We start from the raw sequence: 26,851 nt of genomic DNA on the forward strand, positions 1-26,851 counted from the left end.
ACCACAGTGTTTTTGGAGTGAATTTTCTGTGATCATTAAACTCGAAAATAGTAATTTACGTTAATATTAGTTCACGTAATAGTGATTTACGCAACGAGCTTCCTCAAACTTCACAAAAATTCTCATTATTCTCATTCCGCCACAGTGTCCAAACAAAACACCAAATTTAAATTGAAAGTATAAAATCGAGGAGGAGCTGTATCCTGGACACGACCGTGTTTTATCATAGATGTGAAGGTTTTGACTAGAGATCATATCTTTAGGATCTTTCGAGATGAATGTATCATTTTTTTTGTAATTCCTGAAAAGTTTTCAATTCCTCTCCAGTTTTATACGGATCATTCTACAGGTGTCCGGAAAGACATTGAATTATAACCTTTAAAAAATGCCAATTAGTAGATTTTTCTGATGGGATATCCTGAATTTGTCCCTTGGATACCCTTGCAGGTGGTCTTCATTTTAATCGAAACATTCAAGGCCTGAAATGAATTTAAAAACCTATTCCTAAAATGGTAAGCTTAACGGAAAACCATATTTGGCGTATGATATAAGAGCTTAGGGGAAAACCCCAGTAAAAACCCTTTTCCCAGTGAGTGCAGTATATTCTGTATATCAGATATAGAATTTTCTAATTTTCCAGAACAATGAAGAGATTAAATAAAAGAAATTGGATTTAAGGAAGTGGGATCACGTCCGAACTTGGTGAATCACACTGTATAAATGAATAGAAGTTTTTTTTAATTCATTTTCAGTCATAAAACTTTTGTATGAAACTTTGTTTCTACACAGTGATAAAAAAAAAGTTATACGGTGGTATCAATCACCCTGTAGGAAATACCACAGCTTATAAAGGTGATAAAGGTGCTAGGCGTAACTAACTTTCGTATCTCTAGAATATGTATCTCTAATTCGATAATTGAGGAGGCACTTTTCAAAAACCTATTTATATGATAATTATACGGTGTTTCAGAACTAGTCCTCTCACTCCTGTTATTTCGAGTAGAACAATATACTTTACCGCATATTAAGGTTCATCGATTGCAGTTAATAAAATCGATGCTTTTGATGGCATCATTATAGGTTACACCGCACATAAATCAAACCATTTTGGGAACCATCGGTCAAGATGGGACCGCTGGCGCGCTTATATGTTTTTAAAAGAGGCCAGCATGAAATGTGCAAACTTTTTTTACTCCTGAAGAATTGGTTTTGACTGGTACAAATATTTCAAGAGTACATTCTTGAGGTAAAAAAAAACACTTTTTCCCTTACCAATTTTTCCGAATCGGTTCGGTTTAAAATCATGGCCCATCTTCTTTTTTTTTTTTCTTTTTTTTTTTTCAACTCATTATTCGGCTCTTTGCATGAGTTGGGGCCGCTATTTCGTAAAGTTTTACTATTATCGAAAAACAAATGCAACATTTCAGATTGGATGCACATCGAACATGATTTTTTTAAATAATAACAATAAATTTCAATAGGGATTAAGTCTCCAAACTGGATAATCGGAACAAAATTAGTTTGCAGGTAGGTATCTTTACTATTTGCAGAAAGCATTCGTGTCTCGTGAAAGAGAATATATCATAAACAGCTAATGCCATTTTATTAATCGCTATTCCAAAACCCATTTCTTGGGTTTCAATGGACCACACGCAAAATTACAAGGGACGAAATCCTGAACAAATAAAAGAGGCTCGTGAATATTATTATCTTATTCCGTACCCTATACGGATAAAAGATAAGAAGACAGTTCAATACTTCAAACTTCAAAGAATATCGGCAAGTTTACGGTTATCTGAATAACTGTTATCGTAAGTTTCACCCTCACTGAGAATTGGGATGTTTATATGCTCATAGAATATTCAACCCTGAATGCAGGGCATAAAGTATACCTAACCCTCTTTTGAATTTATTTTTGAATGAATAATAATGAAAAAAAATTTCTTCCATTTACATTTGACTTTGGGCTTCTGGGGGAGTAAGTACAGTACTCGAAGTAAAGATAATTATAATGAACAAAACAATATAAAAATATTATTATTGATTAACAATTTCATTTCAGTAAAGATATTTAGGATTGTTACTTCTTACTTCTAAGATTATCAAAATATGTATTATTATGTATCATAAATTGATCGCTCCATCTGACAAGTGAGGAATAAACGACATATTAATTTAGATACATTACATCTGCTGATTATTGTTAACATAAACGAATGTTACGATGCAAATAGAAGTAGCAAAACTACACATCTATTAAAAGAAATACTATTTCGTCGAAAAAGAGTAGATGCAGAATCATGGTTTCGGACTCTGAGCAACTCAATTCATTCCTCGACGAAAATACCAACATGGAATGAATTGATGGCCCCTTTATTCGATATCAGTAGTACGTATGGTGAAGGAATACACCCTAGTGCCATCTTCACTCTGAGAGTTAGGAAAGTGGATTTAGTTGGTCCTCGTTTCCTGTCAGATGGCGCTAGGGTGTATTCTTCACCATGGCCAACTTCTACTTTTTCTCGACGAAATTGTATTTCTGTTAAAAGGTATTTTGGGTGATGGTGGTCTGCTAGTCAGTGGATGTTTATGTTTATTATAATTTTTGCTGTACCTATGTATAGTGTGTATATACAGTGGCGCAGCCAGGATTTTATTTAAATAATTGAAAATTAAAAAACAAAGATATAAAAGATGAAAATCAATGAATGAAGAGGAGAAAAATCAAATAAAACAAAGATTCAGCGAACAAAACAACAATTTTGTAATTTTATGTTTGGGAATAACTAAATAGGTATGTTATAAGTCAATGGCCAAAAAAAAATACGAAAAAACGGCTGACATTTTAGAAATTGAATAAATAATAATGATTATTTTTTTATTTCTTTTGCTTCTTGGCTCGCGACTGTTGTTTTTTTCATTTGAACCTCAAAATGTTGCAAACTTAAATGAAAATACTTATTGTTATTTTTCCGAGGGACTAGATGAGTTAAATAATTTATAACCAGAAGGAAGGCATTTCTTGTAAAAAGTAGCAAAAGGGGTTTGAAATCCCAATCGCTAGAAAACTAATTGAGATAAAATTAAGTACCTATAGTATACGCTAAGAAGTCTCGTATTTTGTAGGATTGCATTAATTATAGGTAAGTTAGATCTTAGCTCCAGATTCTTTTTCATCTTTCTTGGCCTAATTTTCCAATATTTCAATTGGCGTCACAAGAGTTTTGCACCAAATTAAATTATGTTTTTCTTAATATAGTGACAGAAGATCTGTGCACCGGACATTGGTCACATAATTTTTTTTATTTTTTTTCATTCAGAGTAGGTACACATGTCCAAATATAAAGTGCGAAATTTAGGGGAGATAAGTTAAGATTTTTATTGTGTTCGACTCTGAGGTTCATTATTGGAAATGCCAAATCATAATTTTCCATTTTTCACTTTCTACTTTATTTCGCCTAGTTTAGCGATGACCGTTTGACATTTGAACTTCTGCTCGAGATCAATACTACAGAATGAACCTGGGAATTCTCATAATCGACAAATTCCTTTCATCAACAATCGGAGGGTATAATATTACACCATTCTGTAAAAGTTATGATGCCAGTGCGAAAATTTCAATGTTCGTACTGCAATTACTACATTTCCGGCGTGGAATGATCGCAATTTGTCGAAACCTTGCAGGTTTGAAAAATAAAGTCCATATATTTTCCATATTAAAGAGGATTGTGAAACATTTTGCCGTCGCGAGACTTGAAATTCGATCAGTTCACAATGCTGCCTACAATTACAGGGGCGTATCATACATCGAGATGACAGGTATAGGTATAGAAAGTCATATGAACAATTACTTTTTTTACGAATAATGTATAGAAAAAAGGAAATAAATATAAAAATTCGTTAAAAACAAATTCCTTTATTGATAAATACATCGCAATATAAGACTAGTAGAATGAAACAGGCCAAGTGATATTGGGGTGTTACAAACATTTCACACTTTCTGAGTGCCCTTTCCTTTCAAGTGGCAGGGTCAAGGCAATTAATCTTAATCTTAGGTTCAAATATTATAGAGTAGAAAGATGGGAAACGAAGCTACTAAAGTGATATGAGTGCCATCTGTGTTTCAAATGTGTTACCAAGACTTTAATACTGATTAAAATATTAATTTGAGGGCCATTTGTAGAAACATATGGAATTTTAAAGATCGCCATTTTTATCAAAGGGGTTTTGAATGTTTTGATTATCGTACCGCCTTTTGTCTATCTAGTTTCTCTATCTAGAACTGCCTTTTGTTAATCTAGCTCCTTCCAGTTGTTAATTCTTAAATTTTTTTGTCTAATTTCTTGGTGAAAACCTCAAAATTTCATTCGAAAATTATTTCAAGGTGAAGAACTGTGGAACAAATAAAATGGATTTTCCGAAATTAAGTTTTCCACTTTACTAAGGAAAATGGAAATATAAGTATTGAAACTCGTAACATGCAACTCACAATGCAATTCGTAAAATTGTGTGTTCTATTCATGAATCAGCGAAGGAATTCCCAGAGAGGCTGAAACATATACAGGGTGATTCATAAATGGCGATAGGACCAAATATACCTCAATAAAATATTGCTGTGAAAAAAGATAGAGGGCGTGAAAGTTGAATTTTTTATAAGGGGACAGAATAATATTTTCTTCGAAGTTCGAAAGTCCTTTATTAAAAGAATTAGAAAAGGCATAGAAGTTGGAGGAGAGTTGAATTCAAGTTCATTATTTTTATGTTACATTGTATTTAATTATGCATTATCGTCGAAATAAATAAATAAAATAAATAAATCGTTACTTCAAATCCCCTTCCAATGCTCTGAACTGTTCAATTGTGTTTTTCTCAAAAACGGATCAGAAAATATACAGTGAAATTATTAGCCAAAAACGAAAAAAAAATTCAACTTTAACGTCCTCTATCTTTTTCCACAGCAATATTTTATTGAGGTATATTTGGTCCAAACAATCTGCCCTTAGCCTATGTACCAACAGTTATGAATCACCCTGTATACTCAATCTCTAGACCGGTTTCGTGATGATTGTTCCTCATCAGTACAGTGCAGTGTAACACATCTTAGCCGGAGGATGGAGTCTTTAAGCGAGAAAGGGGACCACGATGCGCCATCTGCCCACACAAGACTGAACCACAAGCCTCACTTACTCTGTAGAATCCTACACCGTGGTACAAGCAGTACGTGACGGCGGAGTACTGTGTGCTCCGGGTACATGTCTAGAAATAAGCCCTTTGGCATAAAACAGATCACCATAAACTATTGTGTTCTATTCGAGGCTCTATTTTTCGTCGATAATTTAAAATGTTTGTAATTTTTTTTTATAAATTGAAATAAGAATATGACACATCCGACAGCCTATTTCATTGATATCAAATGATTCCAAACAATGTTCTGATGAAACCTAACATCCTGGACACAAAAATATCCATTCTTTTGTTTGGTCGTTCAGGATGTTTGTTTTTTGTTTTCTGGTCTCCACAAAGTCGGTATTCGAATACAAGGAATAGAATTCGAATTTCGCGCCCTTTAATTGAAAAACAGAAAACTGTTATCAAACAAGTTTTCTGTATTGACAGTTTGTTTTCAGCGCCATCTCATTGTCAAATGTGGCAAACACAAGAAATAGGCCAAACTACACTGACTCTATCAAACACAGTGGCGACAATTGTGGTCTCGATTTTCATCGTTTTAGCAAGAATATGGCGGATTTTGTCACGTGACGTGAGTCAATCCGCATTCCGAATTAGAGATCATAGCATTGAAAACTATGCTTCTAAGCCGCCATATTCTTGCTAAATTCCCAATTGTCGCCAGTTAGCTAACCTAACTCTATAAAAATGACCAAACAGTATGGTAGGAGCTAAGCACTACGCATAGAATATCAATGAAGTGATTTTTTTACTCTCAATCAACGCAGAAATCAAACTACATCAGATTTAGTTGATTATTTATTTACAACTATCCTAGGTTTAATCACAGCCATTAAAGTAATTATTTCACATCATCATAATAGAAACACCATACTCTCACTAGCTATTTTTTTTTGAGTGCTTATGTTTCTTTTTGTGAGAAGATTTATGTTTTTTCTGTTTCTTCTTCTTCTTTTTTGGTTTTTCAACATCATCCTTCTCCACCCACTCGTCACTGCTACTTTCAGAATATTTTTTCAAGCTCGAACTGCTAGTCGCACTTGCAATAATATTACGAATTTGCAGAGTTTCAGGCAGTTTCGGTCCGTATAGATTTGACTCGTTGGTGCTAGAGCCATCAGTTGTCGGAGTAGTAGTTTCAGCTGTAGCCTCTTTATTTTCAACCAATGGTTTCGTGAAAGTGTGGACGCTCTTGAAATTGAGTCCGGAAAGAATTCCCTCCTTGAGAGGTTTAATTTTCGGTAACTGCAAATCTTCACCCAACATATTCGACTTCAATTCAAGTTCTCTTTTATCAGACGTATCATCTCTTTCCTCTACGTTTTCATTACTGTCTTCTTCATCTTCAGACTCGCTACTACTCAGGAAAACCGCCCTGAATAAATCCCCTTTTTCTTCAATATTCAGTCGATCCGTCACATCTGGTACTTTATCGTTTTGTTCGGTTTTTAATTGTTGTATTTTTTCATTATTATCATCCGTTTCCACAACTTCTTGTTTTACTTCCGCAACTTGTGTCTCTGATATTTTAGGATCATCTACGTTTTCCGAGTCTTGAGATTTACTTTCAGTTGGGATATCATCAATTGTAATCAATTCAGGTGGTTCGGGGGCTACTTGAGTCAAGCCAGATTTGAACGCAACATTTTCTTCGTGATGTTTCTGATATTCGAAAATGAGATTCTTCATTTTAATTCTGTTCTGCGTGGCACGTGGTTTACTGAAAAATTCAATTATAAAGAAAAAATATAACTATAAAAAATCAATTTTACTTACTCAGCTAAGGGCTCCGGAACGTTGAACCTCTTACACAGTAATGAACATGGCTGCCAATCTTCAGAAATTCTCGTAAGAGGCCCAAACATCTTCAGTTTCGCTGCATCTCTCATCTCCTTACTGTAATGGTCACTTTCGTATTTTTTAACAGGGGCCAATATGTTTGTTGCTTCGTCATCTTGTGCGCCGGTTACAAAACGATCATTCCAAAGACTACTTGGATCAAACCCAGTTTTTTTAGGGATATCACCGGGTACATTCATATTTTTCCCTGTTTCACTTGGTTCTTCTTTTTTTATATATTTTTCATCCACATAATTGCTATGAGATTTTACACTTTTTGATGCGGTGTACTTTTCATTAGTTTCTTCACCAAGTAGTTCAGCACGATGGGTTGGATCGATCTTACTTCGACTGATTTTATCTGCTTCAGGTGTTGCTATAGGTTCAAATCTGGACTTTTTAACTTTATGCTTTCCAGTGAAACTTTTAGGTATAACTGGAGGAGGGTATATTTCTCTTCTAAAAGTATTCACTTTAGCCTTCAAAAATGTATTGAAAACTTTTTCTGTAGGATTATTCAAGTTATTAACAGATTTCACTCTTTCTTTAGTGAGTTCAAAATCATAATTTGACATATCTTCTTTAGCATATATGTCATCATCATCATTTTCAAATGCCCCAACGCCAAAAGCTTGTCCTCGTATAGATAATTTTTTATTTTTTTCTTGAACTATTAAATCAGAGCTTTTGAATAAGTTAAATTGGCTCTTATCCAGACCAACGTAACCTAAACTAAATGTATCATTCTTAGGATTCATTAAAAATTTATTGTAAAATTCTGGTAATTCATAATCGCTAGTATCTAATTTTTCTGGAAGAGAAGAGGTTTTGGGCATTTCACAGCCATACGTTCTGTTGGTGGAGCATTCTTCATCTCTAGTTTTTATTTTTTCTTTCATTCCTATGTTCTTCAAGAGGAGATAGCCAACTGTTTCATTACCTGCAGTTAATAAAGTATGCAGAACTGGTTCTCCAGGAATTGGTCCTTCGGAAAACACCTGAAAATTTTATTTATGTCAGAAGGTAGCTTATACAGCCTCAAAGAATTTTCCTACATTCATCTCAGTTAATTCCTAAGTTGACTTGACACTAACCTTTCGCTTCCTTTTTTTACTAGTATCATAATCCTTCGTAGCACGTATGGATTGGGGAGCAAATCCAAATTCGTCCATATCTTCATCATCCATAAAATCTTCAGGGTTTCGTGTAACATGTTTTTGTTTATCCCCCCGACTACTTTTGAATTCACTAGGGGTCCAACCTTCTAAGGATCCCACAGTATTGAAGAATCCTGCTGAAAATCCCCCAGTAAAGGCTCCATGGAATCTTCTTCTACCTTGAGAATCAGTAGCAATTTGTTCCTCCACCGTGATGGGCCTTTTCTTGGGAAAGGCATCTGAAAATCAACAGTTAAATGTTTACCAAATGTTCAAATCTTAATTACAATAGGATAATAATAAGGTAATTATGCACACTAATAAGATAATAATAATATGTCAACCTTCATCGTATGGATCAAGCGGTTTGCCGTAAAAGCAGAAATTTTCCTCTTCGTTATCAGACATCCTTCAACACTTCAAATGAATGGATTGTTATTTTAATAAATTATAAATTAAGAAGTTTCCATTTGGGAAGTAACATTAGTAACAATCATAGATAAATTCACTTCTCAAAAAATCGCAACCTCAAAAAAATGTTATCTGTGCACAGAGACAACCGAGACCGTCAACCTCAAGTAGAAATTTGTCCGATTTTAAGAACCCTCTTGCATCTCTCTCTATTTAGTTGAAATGGCATAAGTCTATCTTTGTTGCACTTTACTTGAGTCTAGCCCTAGGTGGAGCTACGTTCGACTTCTGGGGAATTCGAAATTTGGTGTGAAATAGAATAAAGAAAAAGAAAAAACATGCGCAATGGCACTTACAGAAATAACCTCACCACGTGTAAACAAACAACAACAACAACAAACCTTTTCAAATTCAAACTTCTTGCAGTTTGGGTCGCAGTACGCTGAATAAGTTTTCCTTTTTTTATAATACAAAGTGAGTTCGAGTATGGCTGCAAAAAGTTGTATAGTCTGTGGAGACACCGAGTTCGAAGTGAAGAAATTATTTTGTTTTCCATCAAATCCAGGAAGGTAAGAGTAAAAATTATCTCATTCAAAAGCAGATTTCAATAAAGGCATTGTTTAAAGTGAATCCAGGTAAAATCCATATTTTATTTTGTAGATGTGAATCGTGGATGAAAATTCTAGGTTTCAAAAACACCCAATTTAAAAAACACCATCGAATTTGTGATAAGCATTTCAGCAACGAAGCTTACATGGACTTGAGGTTATTAAAACTGAAGAGAGATGCTATTCCTATAGCATGGGTAATTCCTTCATTTCCAGGTATTATTATGTTTCAGTAATATAGCTATTTATCTACAAGATTATATCATACCATTAGTAAATAGGTTATTCACTCTTAAGGTACCATTCTAATGCACTACCATTTAGTTCTAGCAAAAGAGGGAGACACTATGCCTTCTGTAATTGAAGACGTATTTCCAGTTGAATCTAGTTCTTCAACATTATCTTCATCAGGTACAGTTTTTATCTGCAAATATTTCCTTTGAAATAACTAATGATATTCTTTTACTCTGTCCATTATATTTTAATTTCAATACGATAGTTTATTCACTTATAATGTACAATTTTAATGTTCTTTCATTCAGTTCTAGCTAAAGAGGGAAACACTATACCTTCTTCGAATGAAAAGGAATTTGCATCTAGGACTTCAACAATTCCTTCATCAGGTATTATATTTATTTGCAAAAATTTTTTTCCAACAAACTGATGTCATTTTTTGTTGTTGTATTTTTAGATGCACAAGATCCTACCCCTAGCGCATCTTCATCAGCATGCCCAAGTACACCACATGGGAGGTCTAGGGCGAAGATATTCCGTAATATTGATAATTTTACCTTATCAAATTCTACCCCTAGAAAGATGAAGTTGGTTGTTCTTATATCGGAAAAAGGAAGACCAACTACGCAAAGTTAAAGCTCTGTGTAAAAAGAGAAACCACACCATCAATAGTATCACGAACCTATCTGATGAGGGAGTGGTAAGGAACCTTTTTAAGGACATGCCGTCAGTGACGGCTAATTTTATGCTATCCCAAATCAGGAATTTTAAAGCAAAGAGTGCCAATGCACGAAGATGGACCCTTGATGACAAAATCATTGCTCTTTCCCTTTTCAAGAGGAGTCCCCGGTGCTATAACCTCCTCAGAAAATTTGCGGCCCTACCAAGCAAAAACACAATATTAAAGTTGTTGAAAATGGTTCCGTTCAAAGTTGGAATCAACGAAAGCATTTTCAATCAACTGAATGAGAATCTCCCCAAGGACATACATCAGAGATGCTGTGCCCTTTTATTTGATGAAATGGACATCAAAGAAGGTGTCCAGTATGATATGGGGGAAGACAAAATCCTTGGTTTTGAGGATTTTGGAGATACTAATTTCAGTAAAAGGCTTGCCACAAAAGCGTTAGTGTTCATGCTGGTAGGGTTGGGTAAAAATTGGAAGCAGCCAGTGGCCTACTATTTCAGCCATAGGGGTTGTAATGCTGCAGAGTTGAAAAAATGTCTATTAGAAGTTCTCTCTGCAGCAAAACATGTTGCCAAAGTGGACGTTGCTGTTACAGTCTGTGATATGGGTACAAGTAATGTGAGGTGCATCAAAGAACTTGGTGCTACTAAAGAAACACCTTTCTTTTTTTTTGAAAACTCAAAAGTTCATTGCATGTTTGATCCACCTCACTTATTGAAATGTACCTATTCTCTATTTCGTAAGCACAATGTTAGTCTTCCTGTAACCATTGGCGAAACCATCTTGAATAAAGTTGCCAAATTTCAGGATGTCATTGCAGCTTACGAAATAGATAATAGAAATACAATCGTTTTCAGGACTTTATGGAAAATAAAAGCCACATACCTGAAACCCATATTGCAGTATGCAATGAAGGTGAATATAGCTGCCAAAGTAATGAGCCACACAGTTGCAGCATACATATTTTCCTTGATTAGTGCAGGTAATATATTTTTTCTGGTCTAACTTGATACGTTTTACATTTATATTTTTTTTCAGGGCAAATGAACCCCGAGGCCATTGGGACTGCTTCCTTCATAAAAGAGGTGGACACACTGTTTGACAGTATGAATGGCAAGTCAGATGATGGTCCCTTTGGGAAAGAGCTGAAGGGTCCATTGAGTGTCCGCTCACCCCACATCCAATATTGGGAGGAGGAATCACAAAGGATTAAAAAGTGGAGCTTCATTCGATACACCAAAACTGGCACCCTGAAACAATCCATGCCACCTTCCCAAACAGGTTGGCTCCAATCGATCAAAGCTGTTCAAGGGCTCTGGGAGTATTTGAGGGAATTGGGTTTCAAATCCCTCAAAACAAGAACTCTCAATCAAGATCCATTGGAGAACCTGTTTGGACAAATTAGGTATGGTTGTGGATGCAATGACAATCCTACAGTTCAGCAATTCATTGGAAGTTTGAAAACTCAACTTCTAAATGGATTGGTAAGCCAAAGCTTTCGTGGGAGAAATTGTGAGAAGGACGACAATGAACTTGTCTGTAATTTGAAGTCATTCCTCAATATTCCCCCTCAAAGTTTGGAAAGGGAAACTGTAGAAGAGGCTTCTCTGACTAATGAAGCACCGCAAATATCAGTAGAGGTATTGTCTGCTGAAATTGCGGGAGAAGTTTCTTCTGGAAGCCCCAAGATCCTGTCTGTGGCATATGTGGCTGGAGCCATTCTTAAGGTGGTGAAAAAACACATATGCTGTTCCTTATGTGATTCTATGCTCACAGCTTCAGATTTAGAGCCACAAAATTTATTTATAATGAATAAAGAGTGGTCTGATCAAAGATCGGTATTACTGTACCCAAGTGAAAGCTACACTGTTTCTATAGGTTGCGGAATAACAGTGTTGGAGGAATTTTTGGATGAATCCCCTTCCCATCCTAAAGTAAAAGTGACTGCACTTGCGGTACTGTCTACCATGAACTTTGATCATCTTGCATGTTCTGAACATAAAAGTCACATAAGGGACATAACGACAGCTGCTCTCTGTAGGATTGGCATTCCATGGTGGTGCAGAAGGAAGTGTGAAGAGGTGAAAACGGAAGCTAAAACAAGAAGCATGAACAAAAAATTAAAAAAGATATTGCATCAGTAATGAAGCATATGTTGTTATAATTATTGTTGTTAAAATTCTGCTGTCCTAACATGAAAGGTCCTATCTGTAGAATTTAAGTTTTGAGAAAATCCGGGGTTTCTGTTTTTTTTCATTGTATAACAGATAGTATTTCAACAAACTCTCCATGTTTTCATTTAGATATAATGTTGACGAACAGAACTATTCCCGATTAGGAGATATTGCATTATGTCCATCACATTCTGCAGATAGGACCTTTCTTGTTAGCAAGGCAGACTTATTGTTGTTATAATTATTGTTAAATAAAAAATTAAGTCCTTTATCTGAAGTGTTACTCGATTCCTCCAAGTTGAAATGAAACCACAATTTTGTACATGATGGAAGAAACTCTCTCTTTTGATTTTCTTCATTTTTTTTTTAATAATCCAATATTTGCCTCTAATATTTTGAAGAGCAAAATGAAAAAATCAAAAGTGAAAGTTTCTTCATCATGTTTGCAAACATAGAATAATTATTGGATGCTCTAATGAATAAGAGAAATTCAAATTTCCCGCTATTCGTTTGTTCCCTCGATTCAAGCGCCACCTACTATACAACTCGTCAAAAGTTAGAAAGAGATGGATGATAAGATCGGACATAGATTTTGTTTGAGGTTGACGGTCTCGGTTGTCTCTGTCTGTGCATAATCAAAACCACAGAATACTAATATTTTTCATTCGATCAAAACATCACATTCAATCAAAAACATCAAATAAGTTCATGTAGGGCAGCCAATGATCCCATTAAACCATAGATATCTTTGTATTAATTTTCTTTATTGAGTACAATCAGAGATAATCTGAGTCATAGACAAACTATGACTGAGTGCAATGAATGAACCAAAGCGTCAAAGAGTTGATGTTCTGTGGTTCTGCAACTCCATGACAGAGGAAAAAACTTTTCCTCTTTGGAAAAACTGTCAAAACTGAGTTCACGAGAAATGGAAAATATGAGATTCTACTTCGAAAATTTTATCGATTGATATGAGTAGAATAAAATCAGTTGTATATGGACGTCGAATTGCTAGAGTTTGATTCCGAGAGAAAATATACTTTATTTTTCGTGATGTATTTTTTACTACTTCACTATTCACGTTTCGTATATAAAATATATGTATCATTTCAAATATGATATTGAATTCTTTCATATACAAAACATACATTATTTACTTAGTAAGAATGAGGCAACCTCATTTAATCAATGTCGACATTGACTATTTTTATTACTTCCACACACAAATTTCATAAATTTTGTCATATAGTTCACAATGTTCTCAACCAAAATAATTCAAATATACAAACATAGGAAAGATTCAATATACATAACAAGAACAGAAAAATTTTCAACAAAAAATAATTCTTGAAAGTATGTGTGACTAGCTCAGTGTAATGAATTTCTAACAAACATTTTAATTCACATAATTTGTTATCTTTTATATATTTTCATCTTGTGTTGTATACATATTATACATTTATTTTTCCTCTAGAGTAGCATCTAACCAGTTACCCAATTTATCTTCATCTTGTAGACCAACAAGTCTGCTTTCTACTTTGCCATTTTTGAAAATCACCAATGCAGGAATAGTCCCAACCTCAAAAAAACAAATAAGTTATAAAAAAATCGAATTTGAACATGATACATACCTCATATTTTGCAGCCAACTCTCCCAACGAATCTACATCAACCTTTGCTAAGGTTATTTTATCACTACGTTTTGCAACTACATTTTCTAATCTAGGTTCCAATGCTCTACATGGTCCACACCAACTGGAATACGATTTACAATCAAGAAATGAATGATTATTATAAAAATATTATTTTTTGCTTATGGGAAATTAAGTACTAACGTAGCAAAAAAGTCAACAATTACTGGCTTCTTGCTATTTTCCACTTTCTCCATGAAGTCCTGGTCATCTTGAACTTTAAAAGATTTCTTCACGCATGAAGATGTTTGGAGGGTTCTTGAGAATGTCACTACTGCTCTGGGAAATATTTTTCTAGCCGTCTGCATCATGGAAAACTTGAGTATGTGACCTCTTCCTTATTTCAATGTAGGATTTTGATTGATTGATATCCTTTTCTGTTTTCGCGCATATCCTGCAGCAGGATGGGAGGGAGAATTAGGAGAAAGGAGAAAAGCAGAGAGAAAAAGATGATGAAAATGAAAATGCTAACCACAGAAAACTAGAGTTGGAGAGGTTATGACCAGAGATATATCTCTGGTTATGACAAAGAAAAAAACGAACACATGAAAAGAAAAACTTCCAAACTACTCTATGGATGTATCATGTAGGGCCTGTTCCGATATTGCTGTTAGTACTGGCCCGCAATCGAATAACAATAGAACTCGAACGACTGGGCCAATAGGCATCGTTTCTGAAATACTGACAGTACTATTCAGGAATATCGGAACAGACGGGTAACCTCTTTTACCGAAGATTAAATTAACCTCTTTGTTGAGTACAGGTTATTCAAAATATGAAATTTTTACCAAAGAGGAACCATTTTTGTGTCGAATTTTTGGTTTTATGTGATAAAATTGAATTAAAACTGGATAACTGTGTTGTGCCGAACCCGTATCAGATTTAATAATTTAATGTTAAAAGATGGATATAAGGGAAATAGAAATTCCAATATTTTTGCATCCCCATCTCTTTTGGATATTTTGGAGGAGAGACATCAAGAAGAGGCTCCAGTTACAAAATGATCTCTCTAAAGAATGTAATCGTTTACAACCTAAGGATGAAAATTTCGAAATTGGAGAAGTGAGTATAGTTTTAAAAATTCCTTATAGAAAAACAGTTGTACAATTTCAATCATTATTTTAACATCAAGGTTTTCATATACCCTTTAACTTTGTTCAGTTAAGTTTTACTTTCTCAGAAATAATATTACTTTTCATATCGATTTCTACTTTAGTTCCTTTCATGTTCGTTCGACTTGAGAGGAATGTTTCAATGAAATATTTTCTTAAATACAGTTCTTCATATTAAATCGAATAAAATCATCACTGAATGTTATATTTTCACTTTAGATACCTAATTGATCCTCACTGCTTATCAATTTTATGAATATTTACTAATGAATATGCAATATAATGATGCTAATAAAATTACCTGAAAATTGTTTCAAGCTTCACAAGTTTATCATTCAATGATAGTCATATTTTTGTTGTTCAGAATGCAGGGTTAATATTTAAATAAACAATTGCACCTCAATCTTCTGCAGGAAAAGCATTTTTTAAACTTTTCTTCCCTATTCAATTGTGTCAGTATTTTCATTTCCAAATCTGACTTTATAGCATTGAAAAATGCATTAAATTGTTTTTCTGATTGAGTTCATTGATTTAGATTGATCCTCATTTTTTCTCACCTGCCAAATTTGTACATTTTTATTTTCAGCTTGTTATGGTAAAAAAAAATCTCATTTGCAAACGAGCTATAATAGAGGAAAAACTTGAAGATAGCAAGTATGAAGTTTGGCTTATTGATTATGGGCATCTGGAGCATAGTAGCACAGTCTATAAATTGAATCCAAAGTTTAATCTGGATAGGTATCCTCCATTAGTTCATCAAGCAAGTTTATGGAATGTTGTATTTTTAAATGAGGTGAGTTCTATGCAACAAACTTTTCATTCCGAAACTTCTAAGGCCTATAGTTTATATAAGATATTTAGATACCAAGTTAAAAAATACACTCTGTTGCCTCTCTCTGATCCCATTGTTCTTTTAATTGAGTTTTCTGGAAAAGATTTGATGAAACTTGGTAATTCTACATAAATAGAATCGAATTTCACAAATTCAATGATACTAACTTGACGAATGGATATTTTCATTAAAATTTCTTCTAGGATTTGAATATTGAGAAAAATTCAATAGATCAACACAGAAATCCACTTCCAAATGCTGGAGCAACATTGAATGCTCTCCAGTTCATGGGTAACTATCAGTTATTCTTCAAGATACACAAGGAGGTGAACGGTATACTATTCGGTGATATTTTGTATAAAAAGGATGGTGAAACCACTTCTCTAACCAAATCTCTGATTGATAAAAAACTGATGGTAGAAGACGCGGAACTTTTTTCCAAAGTTGAATCTAACAGAGTCAGTGATAAAGTTTTTCACTTAGCAGCTTTGAGAGCGGCGAGTAAAAAGCATGAAGACAGCAGGTGAGTTCAAAGAAACCATGTTTCCAACTACTGCCACATCCTATATAGGATATCCTGTGATTTAGGAGTTTCGTCAATATAAAGGGTGCGTCTTTGACTTGTACAAATATTTTAACAGAAGGTTTTCAGTCAAAAGAAACACTTTTTTCCTATACTATTTTTTCCCATCCGGCCCTGATGAGAAGTTATAGCCATTTTAAGTTTTCATAATGAGCTGTGCCACCCCTGGACTAACAAAATTCCCTTAAGAAAAACAAGATCTGTGGATCTTTTACACAGAGTTGTATTCAGCCAAGTACCCAATTTTTTTGCATTTCACAGAATTTTTTTTTTAACACCAGATTATTCGAAAATGGCTCATATTACAAGAAAATATGAAGAATACTTTTAGTTGACAAAACGTTCAAATATTCATTAGATAGCGTCCAACTTAGTTTCAAGAGTTTGGTTCTTTGAATTTTTGGTATTTTTATGGTACATGATGGTCGTAATAAGAAGATTGGAAGATGTGGGTGATATCTTGTGTTCGAGAAAGATTCATCAAATAAATGAAAAACTATATTCCGAAATTCATTCCATTCGATAGAACCATTTGTGAGAGAACTAAAAATAACATTTTTTTATGGTTTTTTAACAGCCTGTATCGTTTTCAACCGTGCCGATTCGGAAAAAATGATAAAGGAAAAAAGTGTTTCTTTTGACCTCAAGAATCTACTGGTATAATACACTGCGCAAAAAAATTAACGCATATTCTGAAAATCTCAATTTTAATGAAAGTTAACTCTACATTGACTTTATAACTTATTTTTTATGTTCTCTCGGGAAGGTTTTGATCGAAACAAGACACATTAAATGGAAGAAAAATTCAGGATTTCACCGAATCTTATGTGAAAGAAGAGAAATGAACAATTTTCAAAATACTGAAATGCTGATAAGTGATTTAATACTTGGTATTTCCACCCCTTGCGTTAATTACAGCTCGGCAACGACGGTTCATACTCAAAATGAGTGATCTTAAAATGTTCTGATCTAATCCTTCCCAGATTTCTCCGAGTTGGATTCCTAAGTCATTAAGAGTAGCTGGATGATTTTCTGAACTTCTCAGCCTTCTATTGAGGTTGTTCCAAACCTGTTCAATCAGAATGAGATCTGGACTTCTTGCTGGCCATTCCATTCGAGAGACTTCAACCTCTTCAAGGTACTCCTGAACGATGCGCGCACGATGAGGTCTGGTATTATCGTCCATAAAAATGAAATTTTCACTAATGTATGGGGTAAACGGCACTACATGCTCTTCAAGAATGTTCCTTATAAACTTATCAGCATTCATAGCTCCATTATCAACGACCACAAGGTCTGTGCGAGCAGTCAAAGATATTCCACCCCATACCCTAATCGATCCTCCCCCGAAACCAGTAGTATTTAGGAAATTGCACTGAGCATATCTTTCATGTGGACGTCTGTATACAAGGGAACGTCGATCACAATGGTAGAGGCAGAATCTAGACTCATCTGTAAAGAGAACTCTTTCCCAATCGGTCTCTTCCCAATGGATATGCTCTCTCGCAAAATCCAAACGCGCCCTTCGATGGGCTGGGGTAAGAGCTGGGCCTCTTGCCGCGACACGAGGCCTTAAATCATATTCTCTGAGGCGATTTCTTATTGTCTGAGTGCTAATTTGCAACTCATGAGTTTGCTCAAGCTGAATTTGAAGGAGGCGAGCGGTTGCAAACCGTTGTCTCAACGAAGAAACTCTCAAGTAACGTTCTTGAATGGCAGTTGTTACCCGTGGTCTACCCTGTCCTGGTCTTCGGACATTCATACCTGTCTCCCTGAATCGCTGCAACATTCTGGACACACTTGTATGGGAAACTCCAAACCTTTCTGCAATTCTTGTGTATGTCCACCCTTCTTCTCGCAAAACTACCGCTTGGGCACATTCCTCTTGGGTCAAAAAGCGTGTTTCGCGTTGCATAGCGATCGAGTGTAGAAAATCAAACGAAAGAAAAACTATTGATCACTAGAATTGATCGAGAATTGATTTTAGAATGGAGCCAATACATTCAAAATCTGATAATATCATCTTTTTTTATTCCTGGTGGGAAAAAACATCTGTATTGAAGAAAACCGTGGAAAGTGGATAACATATGCATGCATAATTCTGATAAAAATAATTATCATTGAGAACACAATTATAATTGTGTTTTTTTTTTTGGAACCACCCATGTACAGGCATTTATGCCTCCTTTGGGTCCTTCATTTATTGTGAATTTTTGGAGGAATTTTGGTCAATAAACTAAACACTTTCAGTTGTAGAATAAATTTGAGATTTCCATAATGTGCGTTAATTTTTTGCGCAGTGTATTTGTACGAGTCAAAGTCTCACCCTGTATATTTAAACTACCAATATTTTCCATTAATGACGATGTCATACGAAATATTATCCAAATTTCACTCTCTTAACGATTCTTCAGGTTTTCTTTCGATTTATCACTCTTAATGGATGAAGTTTTCATGAGAAATGCGTCTAGAGGTATTTCTGTGGTAAATGATGTCCAATCACAATCCCACGAAACTAAAAGTTCAGCGAAAGATGTACCCATAAGTGAATTGATGAGGAGTATGAGAAAAAAAGCTGAAATAAGGAAAATGGAGACTTTGAGCTGTACTGAATCAGAAATGGAGGAAACTGTGATAGAAGCTAATAGGTAAGTTCTGAAGGGATCTTCAATCAAAAAAATTGATCTTGAAATCGCCAATAATAATTCTAACTTACAGAAAATCTTCTTCAAATGTGGAAAAACCACTTTCAAGAGCTATGAGGCTGAAAAATTTGATCAACCGGAGAAGGTCGGCTCTTGAAGTTGGTCAATCTTGCACTGAAGAAGTGACCAGTGGTTCTGAAGCGACCAGTGGTGTCAGCGGAAGTACAGTTTCCGTTACAAGCAAGTTAGCTGCTATGAAACAAAGAATGAAAAGACTTGAAGAAAAAAATGCAAACGCTGGTGATGATAGAAAAGATGAGCCATTGAAAGGTATGTAATAACATATTTAACTTTTTATTTATATTAAATACATTAAATGGATATGAATGACATGGTTACAACAATCGATGCAACTTTTGAGTTTGAATTTCCTTTCAGATATTTTGAGAGGTTTCGCTCAATTTTGAAGGATATATTTGTTATCCTATGGAAAAAGAATTCAAAATTTTTTTTAGATTACGAGATGGAAAATTCATTATTTCGATTTATTTTTCTGATTTTGAGTTATACTAAAGTTTCTGTTAAGAATAAAGTGTATATTTTGCTTTTGATGAATTGGTTTTATCATTTTCCCAAAATTTCATTTGATTATTATCCTAGGGGATTAAAGAAATCAGATCCAATTTTTTTTATTGTTCAAATATCTCCATCTTCGACTCATGCATATATTTTAACAGTAGATTCTTGAGGTCAAAATAAACACTCTTTTTCTTTGATATTTTTTCCGATCGGCTCGGTTTAAAAGATACAGGCTGTTGAAAAAGTGTTATTTCTAGTTCTGTCTCACAAACGGAATATAGTTTTCCTTTATTTGATAAGTCGGACACAAAATATCACCCACATCTTCCAGTTTTCTCATTATGACCATTACATACCATAAAAATGCCAAAAATTCACAGAACCGAACTGTTAAAACTAAGTTGGACACTATCTAATGAATATTTGAAGGTTTTGTCAAATAAAAGTATTCTTCATATTTTCTTGTATTATGAGCCGTTTTCGAGTAATTTGATGTTAAAAAATAGAAAATATCTGTGAAATTCGCAAAATTGGGTACTTTGGCTGAATACAACTCTGTTTAAAAGATCCACAGATGTGTAGTATCACAGATTCAGCTAGTTATTCTGAAGGTTATTTTGTTTTTCCAGGGGTGGCATAGTTCATTACGAAAACTTAAAATGGCTATTTCTTTTTATCAGGGCCGATCCGGAATAATTGGTATAGGAAAAAAGTGTTTCTTTTGACCTTAAGAATCTACTGTTAAAATATTTGTTAAAGTCAAAGACTCACCCTGTACAGGGTGTTTCAGAAAAAGGTTCCATAAATTCGGGATCTTATTCCTCAGAGGATTGTATGATACAGAGATTCTATGGATTATGGGTCTCTGACGCATTGTTAACATTGTTATTATTTTTTATTTTCACCAGAGGCGTCCGTACAGACTTCTGTCCGAATAAATCCGGTGAAAAAATGGGTCGCCAATGCTTTTTTTCAAATTTGAGATTTTTTCGTAATTACTCGATAATTCACAGTGAGAATGGCGTCTTGAGTTTTTCACCTGCGATAAATACTTCCTAAGATAAAAAATAAAAAGCAGTTTTATCTGAGAGCTACGAAATTTTAAGATTACTTCCGAAATCGTCTAGACACAGATGAATCCAGTTCAGTCGCCTTCATATTTGTCGTTTACTCATTCAATTATCTCATTGAAGTTGAGTGCTGATTTTACAAAATATTTTTTTTTTCTTGAAGAAATTGCTCTTGATGTTGTGTTGGATAGAAAACCGAAGGTGATGTAAAGTATACTTGTCTTCTCAGTGTGTGGATAGCTTTACGACATTGTATATCTTTTTATCTTCTCCCATGTGTTGTTTACTAACAGGAAAGATCATCTGGATTTATTTTCCTTTTCGTGGAAATCTAAATAAGTATCAAAAATTTCACCAATGGAAATTTAGATTTTGGTTTTATGCAGTAGATTGATCACTAGTTGAATTTCCAAATACCCATAGTCAAAGCAGGATAAAATGGAAAGTATGTACTTCGATGCCACATTCATCAATTGCCTCTTCTTTCATGATGAATATTTCTCATTATATTCCATAATCTATATTGTTGTTCATTGAATTTCCACACTGTAAAGATTTGAATGAAATTTCAGAGAACATAGGTGAACCAAAGATACTTCAAGGTCCTCATGCTGTCTATCTTCCCGGTGGAATAAGAGATAGAAAGAAAGTGAAAGTTAGTGATGCATCAACTACTTCAGGCAGTAAAAAAAACACGACGAACTTAGTGACAAGTTCCAACTGTGAAAGTGATCAATCCTCGAAGGATGCATGTAGTGGAAGTGCAAAGGAGAGAAATTTATCCCATTTGAGAATTAACATGATGAAAAAAAGAGTGTCCAGATCTCAAAGTGTACTGAGTAATACCACTGATGCTTCAGACGTAGGGGAGATGGGTGACCGAGCACCTCAAAAAAATTTAAGCGGTATAAATATAGATAAAAACCCTCCGAAAGTGAGTACTGATAATACTTCCTCGGAAATCCAAATTGCAAGTGTCGATAACAAATCACCAAGTAAAGAAGAAGATTCGGTCAAGAAGGTCAGAATTAACGTTGCCAAAGAAGATAAGTGGAGTTCGTCGGAGAGTATGGAAAGTGAGGAAGAAGTGAAAGAAACGGAGAATGGGATTAAAACAGAGTTGGTATCTGGCAACGATTCGAAATGTAACCATGAGAATGCGGCAGGTGAGCTATACTAACTATGCTAGGTCTTTCTTTCTCAACTTCGCACGAAATTATACGGAGAACTACAAAAGAAATTTTTACGAAATTTATTTTCAAAGTCTTGAATATTTTCGAATTTCTGTCACTTCGGGTTGTAACAGAAGTGGCTATCAACGATATTCGGAAGCTTTAACACAAATAATCTCAAATCAGGATGATCACAGGGATGTTTGTTACTTCAGGCATTACCAGGAGTGACAAGAACAAGAAAATATTTTAGATTTTCTAGTTATCCCCGATAACACACTTGAAATAAATTTCTCAGAAAACTATCTAGTTCTCTGTAAAATTTTAGCTGCATACAAATTGCACTCGTGGACAAAAAGTAATTTTTCACCAAATTAATTTCAAAATAACTCTTTAAGGAGTGCATCGATTTTGATCATTTTATTCTCTATTTGTAACCTATCTCATCTAGTTTATCACCTGTTGTCGAGTCTGCAGGAATTTTAATTGAATCTGATGTTATACAGGGTAGAACTGAAAGTTGCAATTTCCTCTAAATTTCTGAACACCCTGTGTAACTAATTAGTGACACAATCATGGATCTTTAAATGAGTTTTTGAAGCCTGATCTTCTCTTAACATTTTCTTGTTTGGTTCACGTAAATAGCTCCTTTCAGAAAGGAAATACGATTTTTCAAAAGAAACTGTGCAATTTATAACATTGACGATAACAAATTAAGAATACGCAGATAAAATAATAATATAAATTTGGGTTATCACAGCATATGCAAGTTTAAACTGAATAATTATGAGTTTCGTTCATGAATTTTTCAAATGCACCGCGGAAACTATTCAAAATCATTCTTCAAATATGAGGTTTTAAAATTTAAATCGCCTCGTTTCTAGTTTACGATTTGGCAACAGCGCCTACTAGAAAATAAAAAGAACAATGGCTTGTTTATAAAATAAGAGCTCTTGTTTTATAGCCATCATAAGGCGCGTACTCACTGGTGAGCCTCAACAGCAACCGCCTATAAAAATCCCATAACATCTTACGACCTTCCTCGTTCGTCGCAGACTTGATAGACAGCCATCTTTGTCTATCTCATCAAAATAGTGTATTTGCTGTCCTTTATTATCAAAGCATATTTCAGTCGATGTTGCCAACTCGTGCATTAGAAACGAAACGCATTAAATTTCAAATATTTTTCATTTTTAAGTACTTAAAATATTTTTTTTCGGTAACGGTTGAAATGGTTGTTTCAAAATGTGACGTGTCACAGATATTTCATAATAAATACATCATTTTCGTCAGAAGGAGTATTCCCTATTATGGAAAATAAACACATTCTTATATTCTAATGTTGAGTTGAGAAAAGCGGTTGACGGTTGCGAATAAGCCTCCCTAACATGTCCCACATATGCTCAATTGGGTTTAGATCGGGGCTACGTGGGGGCCAGTCTAATCGATACAATTCTCGCCACATGGGCAAGTGCTTGCGCAATTTTTCTAACCGCATATTGAAAAAAAATCATTGCTAAATGCAATGCTACATTCCGGTGAACTGGAACTGACAAGATAAGAAGATCGTTCAATAAATCCTTAGAAAATCTACGAGGTGGCGCTTCTAATATCGTAAATATACAGGGTGTTTGTAAACAAAAGCGAAGGACTTAGGGAGATGATTCCTCGATGAAAATAAGCAGGGGTAGTTCCTATAAATTGTTTTCGAAATCGACCTCCCTTCCCAGATACAGCCTTTGGAAAGCTATGGCGTGTTGACAGTTTTTAATTTTTTTTACGAGTTCTAAAAAACACTGAGTCGTAAAACTATACATATCATATACTACTAAGTAGATGTTACTCACATAAGTTTTTTAGATCTCGTACCTTTATTATTAGTGGTTGAAAACAACAACCCCTTATGATTTTCCTTCGATAATTGTTTTCGAGGGATAGATTTTCAAAAAATAAAATTCTCTAAGTTTTTATTTATTCTGAGAAAAGTATCGAGTGTATCGAAATTTCGCAAGAGACTTTTTTTCTCCAAAATTGAATGAGGAACCATGATTATGGTCCTCAGTTAAGTGGAGAAGCTTATAGCTTGACTTCGCTGGGGTTAAAATATAGACCTGTTATTATTATTAATAAAAACGACAAAAAAGTGGCAGGAAATAGGACAAAGAAAATAGATATTAACGTTTATCCACATTCTTGGCGACGTTTATTATATTATTATTGCTTCACTAATCACCTCCACAGGGTGAAATTTAGAGGAAATTGCAACTTTCAGTTCTACCCTGTATACCATCAGAATCAATTGAAATTCCTGCAGATAACTACAAATAGAAAACAGAATGATCAAAATTGATGCACACCCTAAAAAGTTATTTCAAAATGAATTTGGTGGAAATTTTTTCTGTCCCCTTCTTTTCGTATAGGAATGTATAAAATTTCCAATATTGTTTCAACGAACACCACATATCAACCATGTCATTTCAATACTCAGATTCCCAAATGGTAATAAAGCCGTATTGCAACTGCGACCAATGCCAATTTTGGACAAAATCCGAAGGTTGGGACATCGGGCGCGAAAATTTCACCGAAGAGGAAAAATGTAAGAGGCAAAAGATGAGGCCTTCGAGCCTCATGCTGAAGGAGCAGAGAAAAGAAGATGTCAAATTGGCCTCTATCGAATACAGATTTATGACCAAAATCGAGAAGGACGCCAGCTTCAAGATACTAGTCCACGGGTTTGTATTCTTACTTCGGTGAAAGAATTATCGTTTATTAATTTTTATTTTCAGCCGGTTGATTCCTCAACCTATCGATCTTGTGGTCGAAGCACCGTTCCATTCGGTCATTCACAGGTCCCTCAAGAAGCTGAAATATATCCGAACCAAAAAGGTTCAGTCTTACATATGGCCGGCCATATCCCGTTCCATGAACGTGTGCTTCATTCACAGGAAGCAATCGGGGAAGACCTTGGCTTATCTACCGCCTGTTTGCTCATTTTTATTAGAAAAGGAGGACAGATATAATGATTTGAAAAAGGGCGGACCTATAGCCATTATTTTGGGAAAGTCTTCTAGCGAGTGCGAAGATGTTTATGATCTAGCCAATAAACTGATGGAAGGGACGGGCCATAACAAACCGAGGACGTTGCTGGTTACTTATCCATTTCAATATGTAAACTTGGTAAGTTTTTTTCTTTCATCCTATATTGGGTGGCCCACCCCAGACGCGGCGCTCATTTTGAGGGAGTAAAGGAAGATATTTTGAAAATCTTTTCATGTGGTGTGTGTATGGTGTTCAAAAGCACAATTTAAAATTATTGCCATATATACAGAATGTTCAAAAAAAGATATTAACCAAAGTTACACTTTTTTAAATGTAACACCCTGCATTTGACCTCAAAAATGGAACGGCAAGCTCAAATTATGATGAGTTTCTTCAGATCACGTCATATCTTAGAAGCACCCTTCACAAGATAATGGCTAAAAATTGTAAATATGCAGTTTTTTATATGTAGCAGCCTAAATCATACCTACCGATTAGTTCGATTTAGTTCGTGATGAAAACCCTCGAAAATGTACTGGACAACACGTCAGAGAGGTGAATCTGCGAAAACATCCCCTGAATGCTCAGCAGTATGCATACCAGATTGAAAAATCTACGGATCTTGCCCTCAAGAATCTTGTCGGCAGGATCTCAGACTCTCTCAATGGGGAATTCTCCTCAATTTGGGTTATCACTGCATATGCAAGTTTAAACTGAATAATTATGAGTTTTATTCATGAATTTTTCAAATTCACCACGGAAACTATTCCAAATAAATCTTCCAATATGGGGTTTTAAAATTTAAATCGCTTTGTGCGGAGTTTACGATTTGGCAACTGCGCCTACTAGAAAATAAAAAGAACAATGTCCGATCAGCTTGTTTATAAAATAACATCTGTTTATTTACAGCCATCATAAGGCGCGTACTTACTGGCGAGCCTCAACAGCAACCGGCCATAAAAATCCCATCAAATTTTACGACCTTCCTCGTTCGTCGCAGAATTCATAGACAGCCATCTTTGTCTATCTCATCAAGATAGTGTATTTGTTGTCTTTATTATCAACGCATATTTCAGTCGACGTTGCCAGCTTGTGCAATTGACACAAAACGCTTTAAATTTTAAATATCCATTTTTATTTTTCATTTTTAAGTACTTAAAATAATTTTTTTGTGGGAAACGGTTGAAATGGGTATCTTAAAATGTGACGTTTCAAAGATATTTCATAAAAAATGCATTACTTTTGTCAGAAGGAGTATTCCCTATTCCAGAGAGATTTCGGTAGTTGCTGGACATTGAAGGCGCCTACTGAGTGTTTAGTGAGGGCTGCCAGGATTAGGGGTGTCCCTCTTACCATATCAAACTTTATCGACCGAACATTATTATTATTATTCCAGATAATAAGATGAGGCCGAAGCCTATGAATCTTATACATAAATGACACTTTAGACATAAACAAACTGAAAACTATTCTAACAGAGATAAAGAGTCTAGTCGGTTTTTGAAGGAATTAACACTTTCCGCACTCACTACATCCTCCGGCAAAGAGTTCCACCTAGTGAATACCCGGTTGGGCAGGAAAAAACTGTCTCGCACGAGTTCGAAACACCTCGTGATAGAGTTTGAACTGGTGACCACGAAGATTATTGTCATTCATAGTGAAGATGTTGCCGAGGTTGCCACCAATAAAATTATGAAGTACGCGAAAAGTCATTATGAGGTCTCCACGCATTCTACGGTCGTGAAAACTGCCAAGCCCGAACATTTGAAGTCTCTCCTCATAAGATGGCCGAACTCTACCAAAAGGGATCCTAGTTGTGGCGCGCTG

General features: G+C 34.9%; 5 protein-coding genes across 6 annotated transcripts in view; 3 read left to right on the forward strand and 2 right to left on the reverse strand.

Annotated features, from left to right (window-relative positions):
- Nucleotides 1–5,970: 5,970 nt before the first annotated feature.
- Nucleotides 5,971–8,694, reverse strand: LOC123321302 (G patch domain-containing protein 1 homolog). Its single transcript, XM_044908776.1, has 4 exons — nt 8,531–8,694; nt 8,124–8,425; nt 6,967–8,027; nt 5,971–6,910 (listed from the first exon to the last, which is right to left on the reverse strand). Exons 1-4 carry the CDS (start codon nt 8,592–8,594, stop codon nt 6,070–6,072), a joined length of 2,268 nt encoding a protein of 755 aa, XP_044764711.1. The 5' UTR covers nt 8,595–8,694; the 3' UTR covers nt 5,971–6,069.
- Nucleotides 8,695–8,831: 137 nt separating this feature from the next.
- Nucleotides 8,832–10,075, forward strand: LOC123321062. The gene is made up of 5 exons (XM_044908570.1): nt 8,832–9,166; nt 9,258–9,421; nt 9,530–9,616; nt 9,748–9,828; nt 9,897–10,075. Exons 1-5 carry the CDS (start codon nt 9,084–9,086, stop codon nt 10,073–10,075), a joined length of 594 nt encoding a protein of 197 aa, XP_044764505.1. The 5' UTR covers nt 8,832–9,083.
- On the forward strand, nt 10,050–12,563 carry LOC123315151. 2 transcript variants are annotated; one of them, XM_044900747.1, is made up of 3 exons: nt 10,050–10,139; nt 10,985–11,109; nt 11,166–12,563. In XM_044900747.1, the coding sequence occupies exons 1-3, from the start codon at nt 10,129–10,131 to the stop codon at nt 12,269–12,271; spliced, it is 1,242 nt and encodes a 413-aa protein (XP_044756682.1). In that variant the 5' UTR covers nt 10,050–10,128; the 3' UTR covers nt 12,272–12,563. The 2 variants fall into 2 exon arrangements, with proteins under 2 accessions (XP_044756682.1, XP_044756674.1); XM_044900739.1 differs by having other exon boundaries at nt 10,051–11,109.
- Nucleotides 12,564–13,492: 929 nt separating this feature from the next.
- Nucleotides 13,493–14,430, reverse strand: LOC123320986 (thioredoxin, mitochondrial-like). Its single transcript, XM_044908488.1, has 3 exons — nt 14,137–14,430; nt 13,933–14,056; nt 13,493–13,880 (listed from the first exon to the last, which is right to left on the reverse strand). The coding sequence occupies exons 1-3, from the start codon at nt 14,301–14,303 to the stop codon at nt 13,761–13,763; spliced, it is 411 nt and encodes a 136-aa protein (XP_044764423.1). The 5' UTR covers nt 14,304–14,430; the 3' UTR covers nt 13,493–13,760.
- A 286-nt stretch (nt 14,431–14,716) lies between these two features.
- LOC123320971 (putative ATP-dependent RNA helicase TDRD12) overlaps nt 14,717–26,851 on the forward strand; it is a 31,710-nt gene continuing 19,575 nt past the window's right edge. The window contains exons 1-8 of the mRNA XM_044908475.1: nt 14,717–15,054; nt 15,691–15,897; nt 16,140–16,459; nt 18,934–19,167; nt 19,238–19,494; nt 21,386–21,979; nt 24,474–24,717; nt 24,772–25,162. Of these exons, the coding sequence (XP_044764410.1) occupies nt 14,896–15,054; nt 15,691–15,897; nt 16,140–16,459; nt 18,934–19,167; nt 19,238–19,494; nt 21,386–21,979; nt 24,474–24,717; nt 24,772–25,162 (2,406 nt within the window). The 5' untranslated portion in view covers nt 14,717–14,895. The remainder of the gene's footprint in view (nt 15,055–15,690; nt 15,898–16,139; nt 16,460–18,933; nt 19,168–19,237; nt 19,495–21,385; nt 21,980–24,473; nt 24,718–24,771; nt 25,163–26,851) is intronic.

The sequence above is a fragment of the Coccinella septempunctata genome, chromosome 1, assembly GCF_907165205.1.
Source record: "Coccinella septempunctata chromosome 1, icCocSept1.1, whole genome shotgun sequence".
In the NCBI taxonomy this organism is placed as follows: domain Eukaryota; kingdom Metazoa; phylum Arthropoda; class Insecta; order Coleoptera; family Coccinellidae; genus Coccinella; species Coccinella septempunctata.